This window comes from Xenopus tropicalis, chromosome 10 (genome assembly GCF_000004195.4).
Source record: "Xenopus tropicalis strain Nigerian chromosome 10, UCB_Xtro_10.0, whole genome shotgun sequence".
NCBI classification, from domain to species: Eukaryota; Metazoa; Chordata; class Amphibia; order Anura; family Pipidae; genus Xenopus; species Xenopus tropicalis.
In genome coordinates, this window is record NC_030686.2 from 44342345 (window position 1) to 44358737 (window position 16393).

A 16393-nucleotide genomic window follows, 5' to 3' on the forward strand; every position below is an offset into this window, starting at 1 on the left:
CCTTGTCATAAATGCACTGAAGTCACAAAGTGGATTTAAAGGCTCCTTTTCAAATGCAAGACTACAAAACTGAGCACACATTGCCTTTATCAAAACTTACATAGTAACACAGTAACATAGTAAGTTAGGTTGAAAAAAGACATACTGTATGTCCATCAAGTTCAACCTTAATGCCTATATATAACCCGCCTAAATGCTAGTTGATCAAACTTGCATTTGATTTACTGGAATGGATGCTAAGTTGTAAGCATTGTACCACAGATGTATAAAGCAAGGCACAGAGGGGTTAGCACATACCATGTAATTGCATGGCAGGAGAAGGTGCAAGAACACTCAGTCTTATTTCAAAGTGCCATTATTTTAAATACCGCCCTACTCCTCCTTTTTGGCAAGACAAATGCTTGCTGAAAATTCAACCCTACGCCTCCTACCTGTGCCTGCACCTGAATGAATGGGATACGCTCGGGTGCAGGCACATGTAGGGTAAATACGCATAAATACGCATACGCACTTTCAAACTCTCGCGTTTTTATGCGTATTTCTGTTACATGTGCCTGCACCCGAGCGTATCTCATTCATTCGGGTGCAGACACAAGTAGGAGGCGTAGGGTGGAATTTTCGGGAAGCATTTGTCTTGCCAAAAATATCCGCGCTATGCCTCGTCTGGCATTAGCCTAATTCCTCCTCTCCTCCCAAAAACACTTTATTATCCTAGTCTCTTTTCTCTACATACTGTACTCTATTCTTCCATCTATCAAGCTTCCATTTTCCCATACAGAAATAGGGAATGACTATGAAATAGTTAGAAGCAAGATGGCCCACTGACACCTGGGCCCCCCTGGAGTTTTCCTGGTAGGCCAGTCTGACACTATACACCCACCTACTGCTAATGTCACTTGGAACATACACGGCACACCCTGTACATGTGCAGATCTCAGAGAATAGGGGTCTCCAATTCTCCAAGCCCGGATCTGTGGCGAGGCCACAAAGGCCTGGGCCTAGAGTGGCACAAAATTTGGGGCGGCATGCCACTCAGCCGCACCTAAACTTTGCTCCCATACGGAGCACTGGGAGCAGAACATGCAGAAAATTTCAGCATGTCCCATCCACAGTGCTCCGTATGTGCGCTAAATGGATTCATGATCCTGAGGGGGGTGGAGGGGGGGCCCGGAAATGAAGACGGCCTCTGGGAACCTTCATTACAAATCCGGCGCTTCTCCCTCCCTCCCTTGTAAGCCACACACAGAATCTCCACAAACCACAACTATTCAAGACCCAATTTACTTTCTGGGAAGCCTTTTTGGGTCAACAGACTGGGAATGTCCTCCCTAAAGAGGGAAACTTGGGAAGTATGAAAAACTGGACGACAAAACAGTTGCTTCCAGGTCCACTTACCTCAGTCCTAACTGCCTATAGCCAGTCTGACTCCCGCTTTCAGGTGCCACTGCAATGAGACAAAAAAGAAAATTGTTAAACAAAGGATGTAAAAAAAAACTTCACTCACAAACCAATTTAGATAACCCAGATATAACAGCTCATTTACTAATAGTGCAAAGAAATTAAGGTACAGAATCCAAGTGTAATTGCATCTGCTACAATGAAGTGCAAAATGGCTAACATCTTCTAAAGGTCCCCATACACGGCCGATTGTAGCTGCCAATATGGGTCCCTTGGACCGATTCGGCAGCTTATTGGCCTGTGTAGGGGCATGAACGAGGGGCCTGCCCGACTGATATCTGTCCTCAAATTGGCCAGATATCGATCAGGCAGGTTCAACGATCAAATAAGCCTACATGTTCCCCGATATCGCCCACCCGTAGGTGAGGATATCGGGTGAAGATCCGCTCACTTGGCAACCTTGCCAAGCGAGCGGATCTTGACGTGTATGGCCACCTTAACACCAAGGAAGTAAATGGGCCATACAATGGAATACAATAGCCAGGTTGCTGATATGCTAACTTTCAACAACACCTATTAAAAGGGTTGGTCACCTTTAAATCAAGTTTTAGTTTGATGTAGTGAGTGCTATTCTGAGACGATTTACAATTAGTCTTTATTTTTTAGCATTGGTAGCTTTTAAATCATTTTACTTTTTTTTCCCGCAGCTCTCTAGTTTGGAATTTCAGCAGATATCTGGTTGCTAGAGTCCAATTTACCTTAGTAACAGAGAGTGGTTTGAGAGAGTGACTGATATATAAATAGCAGGGGGGCTGAATAGAAAGATAAGTAATAAAGAGTAACAATAACTATACAATTGCAGCCTCAATGAACAATAGTTTTTGGCTACTGGGGTCAGTGACCCCCATTTAAAATTATATGATTTAGTTAAACTTTCCCTTTAAATCAATTTCTTGCACAAAGAAAAAAGATGTTGGCTGTTGCCTCAGCAAGCAGAAGGAAAACCACACCCAGCTGCTCTTATTGGCTGTGGGGAAGTAAGGGCCTCTGATGTCACTCCTATAGGAAACCGCTCTTTCCCGTAATCATGTGTAGCCGAGACAGAAGCGTATCAGAAAAAGAGGTAAGAACATGTTACTGTACATTGTACAAGTCACACTGGCAAAGTGTATATACACTTACACATACACATATATAGCTGCAGAAGTTCCAGGATGCAAGCGCAGCCACTGCGGGGCCCCTGGGGGATTAGAGGTTCAGCCAGAGGTTGCAAACTGTAAGCTCTGTAACGAGCAGAAATTCCTTTCCAGACCTGCCTCCCTAAACAACTTATGGGTTTATATATGTATGTATGTATGTATATCTTTATTTATAAAGTGATACTTATGTACGCAGCGCTGTACAGTAGAATACATTAATACAAACAGGGTTATTAAGATAATAATAGATAAATACAAAGTATAACAATAAATACAAATAAATACAGTTGCAATAAGTTAATAGTCAAAGACACAAGAGGATGGAGGTCCCTGCCCCGTAGAGCTTACAGTCTATATGGGCATATGCCATTTCTATTCTTTAAGATGGCTGGGTAGTTCATAGGAAGGGATATCTGCTCAACTATTAGACAAAATAATATTCGTCATTGCACATTTTGCCTTTTAATTGTCATGAGGCTCATTTATGAAGACTGGGCAAATCCGCACTGGGGCAGTAACCCGTAGCAACCATTCGGGTTTTTCAGTCAGCGGCAAATTCTTGATTGGTTGCCATGGGTCAGAACTGTTAATGAACTTTGCAATATACATTTATTACAAATTTGCAATAGTTTTCAAATTAATTGTATATATAACTGCTATTAAAAGCAGTGTTTGTCTGTCCTTTTCTATGCCCTGAAAAAACCCACAAATATAATATTATAAATATATAATGCTCTTATTTTTGAAACCCTAGCACCTAGAGCTATACATATATATATATATATATTTTTTTTTATTGTTTCTCTAAAGGGCAAGTGTATCTTAGCCTGGAGTGCCCTCCATTACTCTAAATTCTGTACTTTTCTATTCCCTGCCCTGGGGGCTCTGACTGAAACAATGTAACACGAAGCAGCAGCCTGACAGACCCAACATTGTATAAAAAGTAACAAGCAGGAGTTCAGCAAATGCTGCTTTCAATAGCAATTACATTTACACATAACTTTTAAAGTACTAAAATGTTTCATAACGTCACATTGGAAAGTTGCTTAGAATTATTTTTTCTTTTATTAGGCGATTAGGTGATTTAATACTGGCGGGACAGCATTTGCAGACTAGTTGCCCATAGTTGAATAATCTATTATTGCACCATAGCTCTAAGTGATCAAACTGCCATGAGTAATAAGTTAACTTGTAGACAAATGTTTGTATTGCATGACATTCTATGTAAACATACGTGTAATAGAGCTGAGCTCCTGTTTTGGCATGCAACACCCCTTTGGGACTTCAGTTAATTCACTGATCTCTCAGTGACAGGATAGAGTTCATCGGGGATCCATCTCAGAACCCTTCTGCCAGCAAAACCCTATTTGACCCTGGTTTTCATCACTCCGGCTGGGTGTATTCAGCACTTATCAACTGTTTACAGTACTTGCTGCCTATCTAGCCTCTGATTATCCTATAAAAGCACCCTTCAAACTGGGACCAGCTCTACTCCTATAATCCCCCTAACATGCTCCTAGCCCCCGTGGGGGTAAAGCAATGTAATGGAGAAAGATGTCTCTTTATTGGCTAAAGCCTCAAACTGCAGGAGATGGCAATCAACATGGCAGCTTTGAACTACTGTAGATGAAAACCCATTTTGTATGTAAAAGGGTAAGTAATGCCCGAAAAAAAGTGCTAAAGTAGTGTCTGTTTGGGGGTGATGGGCTGCTTTAGCTCTGTTATAAAGATCCCAGATATGGTAACAGGTCTCCAGTCCTTAAGAAGGATATTAATGAGCTGGAGAGAGTGCAGAGACTGCAACTAAACTGGTAAAAGGGATGGAAAATTTAAGTTATGAGGTTAGACTGTCGAGGTTGGGGTTGTTTTCTCTGGAAAAGAGGCGCTTGCGAGGGGACATGATTACTCTGTACAAGTACATTAGAGGGGATTATAGGCAGATGGGGGGGTCTTTTTTCCCATAAAAACAATCAGCGCACCCGAGGCCCCCCCTTTAGATTAGAGGAAGGGAGCTTACATTTGCAGCAGCGTAGGGGGTTCCTCACGGGGAGGGCAGTGAGGTTGGGGAATGCCCTTCCTAGTGATGTGGTAATGGCAGATTCTGTTAATGCCTATAAGAGGGGCCTGGATGAGTTCTTAAACAAGCAGAATATCCAAGGCTATTGTGATACTAATATCTACAGTTAGTATTAGTGGGTGTATATATAGTTTATGTATGTGAGTGTATAGATTGGTAAGTATAGGTTGTGTGTGCTGGGTTTACTTGGAAGGGTTGAACTTGATGGTCTTTTTTTAACCCTATGTAACTATGTCTGCTGGTCATTTATTCAGCGGCAAGATGCTTCTCTGATTGGTCCCGCTGTGTAATATTGCAGCATGGGTGTTTGCTCTGCAGGCTGGGCTTACAGCAGTTACAGGGGGGGGGACGGTTCTAGGAATAGTCAGTACAGACGATTGGCCTCTGATCAGAACATTTGTTGATTGCAACACAGCTAAGCAAACTGTTGGGGAGTTGTATTTCACAAACGGCAGCGCGGGAGAGGCAGGGTAACACACCGGTACAGGCAGTGCTGCAGGATCTGGGCACACAGGAGGCCCATTCTACATGCCACTGAGAGGATTAAAGCTTTTGTTTACCTTAATTCAGCTACTTAACGAGCTTAGTCATGCAGGGAAATATAGGCCTATGGCTGCAACGAGAGCTTTGTGATTATTTTTATTGGAATTCATTGGGAGGATTATGTCTGGGGATAAAATTAAACATTGCACAATTGCCGTGTACTTCACCTATTTAGCAGCCTGAGGTGTGTGTGTTTGGGGGATATTCACCTTTGTACAACAGTCACAAATCTAACAACTCACACTCAGAATGATCCCTCAGCTGATCCTTCACTTCTGCACAGACCCTGTGCTGGGGGGTGGGGGGGTCAGTGACCCCTATAAACACTACAGTCCCTTTTTTACTTCCTTATATGATGCCGCACATAGTACTAGCAGCATACTTAACTCCTATTGGCTGTGCCTCCTATCAGTCTGACACTGCTTCCTGTGCCTGTACATAGTAACGTAGTAAGTTGGGTTGAAAAAAGACATATGTCCATCACATTCAACCATGACTATATATAACCTGCCTAACTGCTAGTTGACCCAGAGGAAGGCAAAAAACCCCATCTGAAGCCTCTCTAATTTGCCTCAGAGGGGGAATATATTCCTTCCTGACTCCAAGATGGCAATCGGCCCAGTCCCTGGATCAACTAGTACTAAGCGCTGTCTCTCATCCAGCCCCTTCTTAAAGTATGACAGTATAACAGTATGTTACATGTGTGATATGCTGAGTCTGTTTGCCTGCCGGGGATCCCCAACCTTTAATACTCGTGAGCCACATTCAAATGTAAAAAGTGTTGGGGAGCAACGCAAGCATGGAAAAAGTTATTGGGGGTGCCAATAAGAGCTATAATTGGCTATTTGGTAGCCCCTATGTGAACTGGCAGCCTATAGAAGGCTCTGTTTGGCTTTACATTGGGTTTTATGCAACCAAAACTTGCCCCCAAGCCAAGTTGCCCCTGAGCTACTGGTTGGGGTTCACTGACCTATGCCATTGCAAGGGACACACTAACCAATGACCTTTCCATTTATGCACAAGAGTACACAAGCAACCAATGAATTTGCCCAATAGGAAACAAGTAAGGGCAAAGCCTGGAAGTGATGATGTAAGCATACAGGAAGTTCTCAGTGTTTCAGATTCACAGTAGGCCACTCCCATCCCTTCATAAAGGGGAACATTGAAGGTTAACCCCCACTTTAAGGTAGATAGCACCCTGTGAAAAATGGTGCAGGGACCCCAATAGCAACAATTAGTGCACAAAGTACAGAGCCCCCCATCAGCCCAATAAATAGTGACTGTCTATGGCACCTTACAGCAGCCCCTCTGGCATTTGCCTGAACCCACAGATTGCCAGTCTGGGCCTGGGTCCTGGCATTCCAAGTACCCAGAGGCACAAACAGCCCCCCCAGCCCAATAAATAGTGACTGTCTATGGCATCTTACAGCAGCCCCTCTGGCATTTGCCTGAACCCACAGATTGCCAGTCTGGGCCTGGGTCCTGGCATTCCAAGTACCCAGAGGCACAAACAGCCCCCCCAGCCCAATAAATAGTGACTGTCTATGGCATCTTACAGCAGCCCCTCTGGCATTTGCCTGAACCCACAGATTGCCAGTCTGGGCCTGGGTCCTGGCATTCCCAGTACCCAGAGGCCCAAACAGCCCCCCCAGCCCAATAAATAGTGACTGTCTATGGCACCTTACAGCAGCCCCTCTGGCATTTGCCTGAACCCACAGATTGCCAGTCTAGGCCTGGGCCCTGGCATTCCCAGTACCCAGAGGCCCAAACAGCCCCCCCCAGCCCAATAAATAGTGACTGTCTTGGCCTTGGAAACCTAAACACGGCTGAGAAGAATCTACCTAAACTTATGTCAGTGGCACTATAGAACCCTCTCTATAAGTACTCCTATTGCGCTATATAACCTTTCATACACATTTTCTACTGCTCCATATACTTTTCACTGTAATCTAAAAAAAATAATTTAAACATTAAATAAATAGGTGTGTTTTGATTCCAATAAGGATTAATCATATCTTAGTTGGGATCAAGTACAAAGTACTGTTTTATTACTACAGAGAAAAGGGAATCATTTAACCATTAAATAAACCCAATAGGGCTGTTCTGCCCCCAATAAGGGGTAATTATATCTTAGTTGGGATCAAGTACAGGTACTGTTTTATTATTACAGAGAAAAGGGAATCATTTAACCATTAAATAAACCCAATAGGGCTGTTCTGCCCCAATAAGGGGTAATTATATCTTAGTTGGGATCAAGTACAGGTACTGTTTTATTATTACAGAGAAAAGGGAATCATTTACCCATTAAATAAACCCAATAGGGCTGTTCTGCCCCCAATAAGGGGTAATTATATCTTAGTTGGGATCAAGTACAGGTACTGTTTTATTATTACAGAGAAAAGGGAATCATTTAACCATTAAATAAACCCAATAGGGCTGTTCTGCCCCCAATAAGGGGTAATTATATCTTAGTTGGGATCAAGTACAGGTACTGTTTTATTATTACAGAGAAAGAGGAAATAATTTTCTTAAATTTACAATTGTTTGATTAAAATTAAATTTATGGGATATGGCCTTCCGGTAATTCTTAGCTTTCTGGATAATGATTTTCCAGGTAACAATAGGATTGTTTTGCCTCCAATAAGGATTAATTAAATCTTAGTTGGGATCAAGTACAGGTACTGTTTTATTATTACAGAGAAAAGGGAATCATTTAACCATTAAATAAACCCAATAGGGCTGTTCTGCCCCAATAAGGGGTAATTATATCTTAGATGGGATCAAGTACAGGTACTGTTTTATTATTACAGAGAAAAAGGAAATCATTTTTTAAACTTAGAATTATTTGATTAAAATGAACTCTATGTGAGATGGCCTTCAAGTTTGGAGCTTTGTGGATAACGGGTTTTCAGGTAACGGATCCCAAACTTGTATATTGTATACATGTATGTACTGTCTTGCTAAAATATATATGTTTATAATATATTTATAAATGTGATGCACCATATCCCACAATTTATAGTGCAAAATAAATATAAAATGCCATTAGGTGAAAGTTAATGTCCACAGCTGTAATCTTCTCTTCCAGCCTTGGATAATACCATATATTTCTATTCCTGCCATGTCAGTGTTACCTTATGCCAGGTGTACTCTGGATTCAAGTGGAAGTAAAGGGAATGACTGGGTCAAACACCAAAGGCTATTTTTACATAGTAAAACCTTTGAAGATAATAACTATATACCCTATATACAACAGAGATTATAATGGACCATTAAAATGTCGGAATAAATTGAAAACATCACTAGGTGAAAGTTAATGTCAACAACTGCCACCCCCCCCCTCCAGATATGGATTACGCCCTGTATTTCCTCCTCTAGCTGGGATGCTGTGTCACTGTTACCTTACGCCAGGTGAAAGGGGAGGGATTGTGGGACTGAGCACCACAGGCGTGTCCACGAGAGGAGGGAGAGTATTTCCCAGGCTACACGTAAGGAGAAGAGAAGAGGAAGGTGCCAGTACCAGCTGGGCTGGCTGAGAGGTGCGTAGCTCTCTGTTTCTAAATCATCTATGTATCTAATTGTGTGTGGTTTCTCTGTTTCTGCATGGGGGGCACTCTGTGTGTTTATATATATGATAGCTTGTTTGGGTGTGACAGAGTTTGAGGCATTCTGTTTGTGAATGTTTTTGTTAGAAAGGGTATGACGAGTTTGTATGTAAAGGTATCACCTGAAGTTCGTGTTTTTGTTATGGTTTGGGTAGCTCCGTTCTGTTTGCCTTTGTGAGGGTATAAAAAGAAGAGTTTGCATGATCTATTAGATTATAGGGCTCATTTAAAAGGTTATTTTAAGTTATTTGTAAATGTAAAAGCTATTGACTGAACAGTTTTTCAGTAGAGGACCCTTTTGTTATGAGCGGTGGTATAAAGGGAGCCAATAGGCAAAGCATTTGAGTTTCTGAGTGCTGACTGCATATTGCACCAGATTAAGGGTGAAGACACACAGAGCTACTAGTAGCAGCTACTTGTCGTGGCTACTGAAACAGACAATGCTGATCATTTACTGATAATTGTCTCTATGTGTGTTTTAGCAAAGGCAACTCTCAGTATTGTCTATAGCAGGGTATTATCTGGCGTTTAGTAGCCATGAAAAAGTAGCTGCTACTAGTAGCTCCGTGTGTCTTCACCCTAAAAGTGTGTAGAATCACTAGGGGTACCAAATTGTTAGTCAACACCATGTGAATCCACTCGCCCCAGGTAGGTGTTAATATTTTTCCAAAAGTGCAATGACCTGAGTTACTTTTACATAGTTGAGCCCTTGTATGTCTAATTAAAAACACACTCACTATAATGTAACTGGTCGCTTACCGTGCTGCAACTCGGCAGTAATAAATTCTGATTATTACTGCTTTAACTCATGGGCACACATGCTAACACTGGAGAGACCCTTGCCAATGTTCCCTGCTCCTTTCTACTAAAACCACTAAAGGATTCTTGCCTCCTTTACTTCCTTATATGTAAAGTATTTGGAGTACGGCCAAAGGTATAATTAATTTCCAGAGATCCCCCCCCCCATTCAACCTCTTAAAATAACCCAGAACTTATTGAACTGCTTAAATGAAACAACCCTCACAGCTGGAGTGCAAATGGCACACAATAATAGGCACAATAATGCCATAAAACAGTTTAAGCCTCTATGATACCCTAACCCAGGGGTGTCGAACTCAATCAGAGAAGGGGCCAAAATCTAAAATCCAGCCTAAATCGCGGGCCGAATGGTTTACTGAACCCCCATACAAAGTACCCCCAATTGCCCCCATAAACAGTGCCCCCAAAAATAAGTACCCCCAATTGCCTCATCATACACAGTACCCCCCATAGACAGTAGCCAGCCCGCACACACAGAGCCCCCACAGAAAGTACCCCCAACAGACCAGTGATGTCGGCGGCTCCTTCTCTCTTATGCCGCGGCAACAGGCACTACTATAAGGTTGCGCCTCGTCGCTGACGTGTGACATCATACGCACGGGTGCAACCTTATAAAAGGGCCTGTTGCCGCGGCATAAGAGAGAAGGAGCCGCTGGCGCTGACAAAGACTTGGTATGTTTTTGCGCAGAGTGCGTGCAGTGATGACAGCGCGGTGCGGGCCACGTTGCAAGGCCTGGCGGGCCGGATTTGGCCCGCGGGCCTTGTGTTTGACATGTATGCCCTAACCATTAGGTGCCATCTAGAAGTTATACAAAACTGCATTCCCTCTATATGCTGACACTTTCCTATTACAAACAGAAGGAAGATCCCCACGCAACAGATGATGCCACGTGGTATAGGAATGTCTAATTCAGTGATCCCCAACCAGTGGCTCAGGGGCAACATGTTGCTCCCCAACCCCTTGGGTGTTGCTCTCAGTGCCCCCAAACCAGGGAGTTATTTTTGAATTCCTGACTTGGGGGCAAGTTTTGGTTGAATAAAAACAAGATTTCCTACCAAATAAAGCCCCTGTAAGCTGATAGGGTGCATAGAGGCCCCTAATAGCCAATCACAGCCCTTATTTGGCTCCTCCATGAACTTTTATGGTTGTGGCTCACAAATAACAAAGGTTGGGGATCCCTGGTCTAATTGAACATTTTCAACACAGAGACAGCTTGAGCCCCTGGTGGCTAAGCAAACTACACAGCTACCAATCATTGCAGCCCCAATAAGACAATTCTCCATAATGATGCCTTCTTGGGATCATTAGTGGGCTGCCATTACAAGCAAATAACGTTATACCCCCCTATACTTTAGGAATGGTACACTATATGCAAGGGTGATGTGTAACTCATGTGATTTTGTGACTTGTGTGACTTTCAGTTCCATTCTGTGAAAGCCTCAGGTCAGAAGATGTGGGTTAAGGTTCAAGGTTGCATTTTTTGTTTTCAGCTTCGCACTGTTCCCCACCACCCTAATTAGATCATTTTATTTGCAGTTAGACAGTAGTGGGAGAAACAAGGATGGAGACTCCAGATGGACCATGGGCATGGGTGGTGCTGGCAGCTGTTATGTTGACACAGGGGTTGAGTTTGGGCTTCCCCTCCTGCATTGGGATCTTTTACACAGACATTCAGACTTCCTTCCAAGCCTCCAACACAGAGACCTCATGGTTCCCTTCAATTATCATGGCTGTCCTGCACGCCGGAGGTAAGTTTTTGTCTGTACCGTTGTACCTCATACCTTCTACCTTTCTCTGTGTGAATAGAACAGTAATTCTGGTTGGTTTTCTTCCCAGGACCACTTTGCACTATCATGGTGGAGAGGTTTGGCTGCAGAGTAACAGTAATGGTTGGAGGACTCCTTTGTGGGGTGGGGATGGTCACCAGCGCCTTCTCTCAGACCATAATTCACCTGTACCTCAGTGCTGGGTTTGTTGGAGGTAAGTAATTGTATGAACAGGCTAAAAATATTATGGCGTACTGTAATAGATGTTTGCTTCTTACCCAGAAAGTAGTGTTTACTGGAAACCTGTTGGAAAGCAAACATATGATTATCTCTTATGTGTGGAAATTTTATATATTGATATTATGAGAAGTCACTCATCAGGTGATTCTCTGAGCCACCGCCTGCCATTTAGTACCTAGGGTATACATTGCTTTGATTGTAGCAATTATAGTTTTATATATGGTGTAAGAGCTGGTGTAAAACACCTTTATACATGCAACTACGATACAGTGTTGAATGGAAACTGCAGTAGAAAACATCAGTGTTTCCATGAACAAGTTGTATTGTATAAGCTAATCTTTCATGCCTGAAACCTGACTTTTGATTCCCTTTCAGGTTTGGGGTTTTGCTTCTGCTTCCAGGCGGGAATCACTGTGCTGGGATACTACTTTATTCGACGGCGGACATTGGCAAATTCATTGGCCTCCGCCGGGGCTTCTATTGGAATGGCATTGTGGCCCCTGGCATCTCAGCACCTTCTGGAGACCATGGGCTGGAGAGGTTCCTTTCTGCTCTTTGGGGGTGTTCTGCTCAATTGCTGTGTGTGCGGCGCCATTATGAGACCTGTCAGATCTCTGGAACCTGCTCATGAAAAGGAGGTGTTAGCACCAGAAGAACCAAATGGAATTAAACACAAAGGAGAGAAGACAGAACAGGGCAAAGGCTTACAAAGGTACATGGCTTTTGACCTCCTGTTCCGACATCGTCGCTACCAGATCTACGCCCTAGGTGTCACCTGGATGGTTCTAGGCTTCGTCTTACCACTTTTTTACTTGGTCCCATATGCCACCAGCAATGACATTGATGAGAAGAAAGCAGCACTTCTTCTATCTCTTGTTGGCTTTATGAATATATTTATGCGTCCCATGGCGGGGTTGGTATCTCAACAGAAGGTGTTTCATGGACGGCTTATGTATCTTTTTAGCGTAGCAGTTATTTTAAATGGACTCAGCAACTTAGTTTGTGCAATATGGGTGTCGTTCCCAGCCTTGTTGACTTACTGCGTCTTATACAGCATTACCATGAGTTTCATTGGATCACTTATCTTCCAAGTACTGATGGATACTGTTGGGATGAAGAGGTTCCCTGGAGCTTTCGGCCTTTTCACCATCCTTGAGAGCATAACTATCATGGCGGGACCACCGCTGGCAGGTTAGTGCATGCATTACAACTTGCTGTCCTATGAAAGTTACAATTCTGTTCCATTTTCAGAGAAATGGGTTTGATCATTTTTTTTTATGTGGCAAAAAAGCAGGATGGGTACATATTACTACATATAAACTCTTTTCTTTAGCAAGGGCAACAAATGAGGGCCCATTTACAACTTGTGTGCAAACTGTAAAAAAACAGGAGCAAAGGCTAAGGGGCTGATTCATCAAAGTACGAGTTAGAATCCCGAAATGGGTAAAATTCGGATAAGATACGTTCATTTCTGATGATCGGAAATGTCACGAAAATGCTTACAAAAGATTTGTAATAGTCACGATAATATTGCATTGGCAATCCGAAAGTCACAAAATTTTCGTATCCGAACTATCGTAAACGGCAGAAAAAGCTTTGATCCTTCAGTGCATGATTTTGGAAGCCCCTAATAGGACTCAATGGCACTCTGCAGCTCCACACTGGCCCAAGGAAAGTCACGATAACGAAGCTTTAATGAATCCGAATCTTTGGTACTCAGCACGACAATACGATTTTGTCATACTAATTGTCGCGCAAATTACGAAAAAGTAGAGCAAATTAACAAAAAAGCCACAAAAAATACGCACAGCAAGAAAACGTAGAAAATACGTGTTTTTTGTATTCGGAAACAATCGTACTTTGATTAATGTGACCCTATGGGGCACATTTACTAACCCACGAACGGGTCGAAATGAGTCCGATTGCGTTTTTTTCGTAATGATCGGTATTTTGCGATTTTTTTCGTATTTTTTGCGATTTTTTTCGGCTTCTTTACGAATTTTTCGTTACCAATACGATTTTTGCGTAAAAACGCGAGTTTTTCGTAGCCATTACGAAAGTTGCGTAAAATCTGGCGATTTTTCGTAGCGTTAAAACTTGCGCGAAAAGTTGCGCCTTTTTCGTAGCGTTAAAACTTAAAAGGTGCAAAGTTTCGCGTAAGTTTTAACGCTACGAAAAAAGCGCAACTTTTTACGCAACTTTCGTAATGGCTACGAAAAATTCGCGTTTTTACGCAAAAATCGTATTGGTAACGAAAAATTCGTAAAGATGCCGAAAAAATCGCAACAAATACGAAAAAGTCGCAAAATGTTCGTTTTCAAGTCGGAACTTTTCCAATTCGGGTCGGATTCGTGGGTTAGTAAATCAGCCCCTATGTGTTTAGTTCCTGACAGCCAGTCTGTTGTACTAGGTTGTAAAGGGAAGGAGCAGGTTTTTCACGACTGATAATAACACTGCTGTTAATTAACTAATTAATAATGAATAAATGTGCACATTTAGACCATGACACTTAAAGCCTGGTACTGCTAACAGATAAAGCATTTCCATGTATGCTATATAAATAAGCCTTTATGGTGGTTGCATCTAGAGCAGTAGTTGGTCAAAGGTGATTGCAATATAGATCTGATTTTACAGTGCAATTCAGCTACTGTTCCTTCACTTTTGCCCAACATGTGCTGAGTGTTAGTGTTTTATGGGTATAATTATATTTTATATTCCATTGCCAAGTCAGTTGTGTTCGTTTATGATTTCCAGTCTTTTATTTTGTATATATGTTATCCTCACTTTTCAATGTATGTTTATTGTTTTTAATAAATATAAAAAGAATGAAATAGAAACCAAAAAAACAGGTGTACTAGGCCTCATCATTGTTTCCATATGATACATATCGTACATTTACATTTTACGTCATGAATATCCAGTCTTGATAAATCCTTTTCTCTGTCCCCTCAGGTTTGCTGGTAGATATAACAGGTCAATATGGACTTGTATTTTATGCCAGCAGTATTGCAGTGACTTCATCTGGACTCTTCATGGGTTTGGCCTCCTTTGCAGTGGACAGGAGCGAAGCAAAGGCCAGAAGGTGCAGCCAAAGACCTACAGAAGCCACAGATAACAAAGATAACGGTGACGCAATATACTCTCCCTGTAAGCAGGAAGATTGTATATTGTGAGTGAACTGTTTGTGGGGAGAATGATTACTGACTGCACTCAGGGATGTCAGTAGATCTGCAGTTTTCTTCAAGCGAAGGCTGGATTCGGATCCATAGCATTGAGACAAGGTGGTGAAATAATTCAGGCAATTACCATGCACAAGGTGGACTTGGGAGAGATATGTAATCTGTGGGAAAAAAGAGGATTTTCCAGAACCATGACAGAATTTCTGTTCTAATAAGCGTGGGGCGGAATAACGTCTTCTGGCAGGAGGAAAATATCAGTATTCCTATAGAACTGAGCTGAGATGTTTCTTTGTGATGTGAGCGTGAGGATGGATGAGCTCCTCGTTTATTTGTCATTCTCTTTAGCGTGGAAAATGGGGAGTGAAATACTCCTGTATGGATATGCTACTGTTACTGAGAGGAGATTTATGGTGTTGACAATGCTTTATTTATGAATATTTGGATCTCTGCTGTCAAGTCATAAAAGCACATTTATCTGGAAGTCAATATTATGCAATGAAGGTAATTGCTTCTTCTAAAAGCCTCTTTTTGCTCAACACATTAACACTGGCCAACGTCCAAAGATTCCCCGATTATGTAACGTACTTCCTACAGATGGTCACAAACCAAAGAAGGAGGGTTTGCGGAGACTGCAAATGTCATTTTTATCTGTGGCCTTGGCTCTGAAGGTGTAACAATCATCAGGCCAGTATTCTATATCGAATGGATATGGAGGGTATAGCACTTTGGGTGAAGACACACGGAGCTACTAGTAGCAGCTACTTGTCACAGCTACTAAAATAGACAATGCTGATCATTTACTGATAATTGTCTCTGTGTGTTTAGCAGAGGCAAATTTCAGTATTGTCTATGGCAGGGGATTTTTTGGCGTTTAGTAGCCATGAAAAAGTAGCTGCTACTAAGTAGCTCCGTGTGTCTTCACCCTTAAATGGGTGGTTCACCTTTATGTTAACTTTAAGTATATTATTCATTTCTCAATAAGTCTTTGCTTCATAGTTTTTGAATTAGTTGCCTTTTTCTTCTAACTTTTTGCAGCTTTACAATGGGGCTTACTGTCCCCTAAGAAAAAAACCTATTGCTCTGTGAAGCTACAGTTTAATTGTTATTGTTACTATATATTACTTGTTTTTCTATTTACGTCCTCTCCTATTCATATATCAGTCTTTCATTCAAACCACACCCTGGTTGCTAAGGTAATTTGGATCCTAGCAACCAAATAGCTGCTGAAACTCCAAGCTGGAGAACTGGCGGACAAAAACTGAAATAGTTAAATAAACTACAAATAATAAAAAATGAAGACCAAATGCAAATTGTTTCAGAATATCACTCTCTACTTCATACTAAAAGTTTACTCAAAGGTGAACAACCCCTGTTACCCATTTTATATCCAGTGCGTATAAAATTGCAACATTACTATCTCAGGGGTAAGCAAAGTCTTACAGTTGTCTTAAAGTTGCCTTGATATTTTTCCTCTGAAAGGCACACTTGTAAAGAGAGGCTAGGAAGGATAGTTTTAAATCCTGCGTAGATATTACAGTAGCATGGAAACAAGTGTAGGCTTGATTA

At 42.0% G+C, this 16393-nt stretch overlaps 1 protein-coding gene across 4 annotated transcripts; it reads left to right on the forward strand.

Annotated features, from left to right (window-relative positions):
- The first annotated feature begins 2431 nt into the window (after window positions 1–2431).
- slc16a5 (solute carrier family 16 (monocarboxylate transporter), member 5) lies at window positions 2432–15624 on the forward strand. Of its 4 annotated transcripts, none has more exons than XM_002939972.5 (7): window positions 2432–2521; window positions 3906–4250; window positions 8596–8756; window positions 11179–11390; window positions 11479–11622; window positions 12024–12839; window positions 14601–15624. In XM_002939972.5, exons 4-7 carry the CDS (start codon window positions 11204–11206, stop codon window positions 14819–14821), a joined length of 1368 nt encoding a protein of 455 aa, XP_002940018.3. In that variant the 5' UTR covers window positions 2432–2521; window positions 3906–4250; window positions 8596–8756; window positions 11179–11203; the 3' UTR covers window positions 14822–15624. The 4 variants fall into 4 exon arrangements, with proteins under 4 accessions (XP_002940018.3, XP_012808406.2, XP_031750181.1 ...); XM_012952952.3 differs by having other exon boundaries at window positions 11183–11390; XM_031894321.1 differs by lacking the exon at window positions 3906–4250 and having other exon boundaries at window positions 2441–2521; window positions 8564–8756.
- The last annotated feature ends 769 nt before the right edge of the window (window positions 15625–16393 follow it).

Bases quoted from the DNA above. Each gene is read 5' to 3' on its own strand.
- slc16a5 (XM_002939972.5), top strand. From the start codon at position 11,204: ATGGAGACTCCAGATGGACCATGGGCATGGGTGGTGCTGGCAGCTGTT. The intron at 11,391-11,478 runs GTAAGTTTTTGT...TTTTCTTCCCAG, and splicing joins GGCTGTCCTGCACGCCGGAG to GACCACTTTGCACTATCATG. The intron at 12,840-14,600 runs GTTAGTGCATGC...CTGTCCCCTCAG, and splicing joins GGCGGGACCACCGCTGGCAG to GTTTGCTGGTAGATATAACA.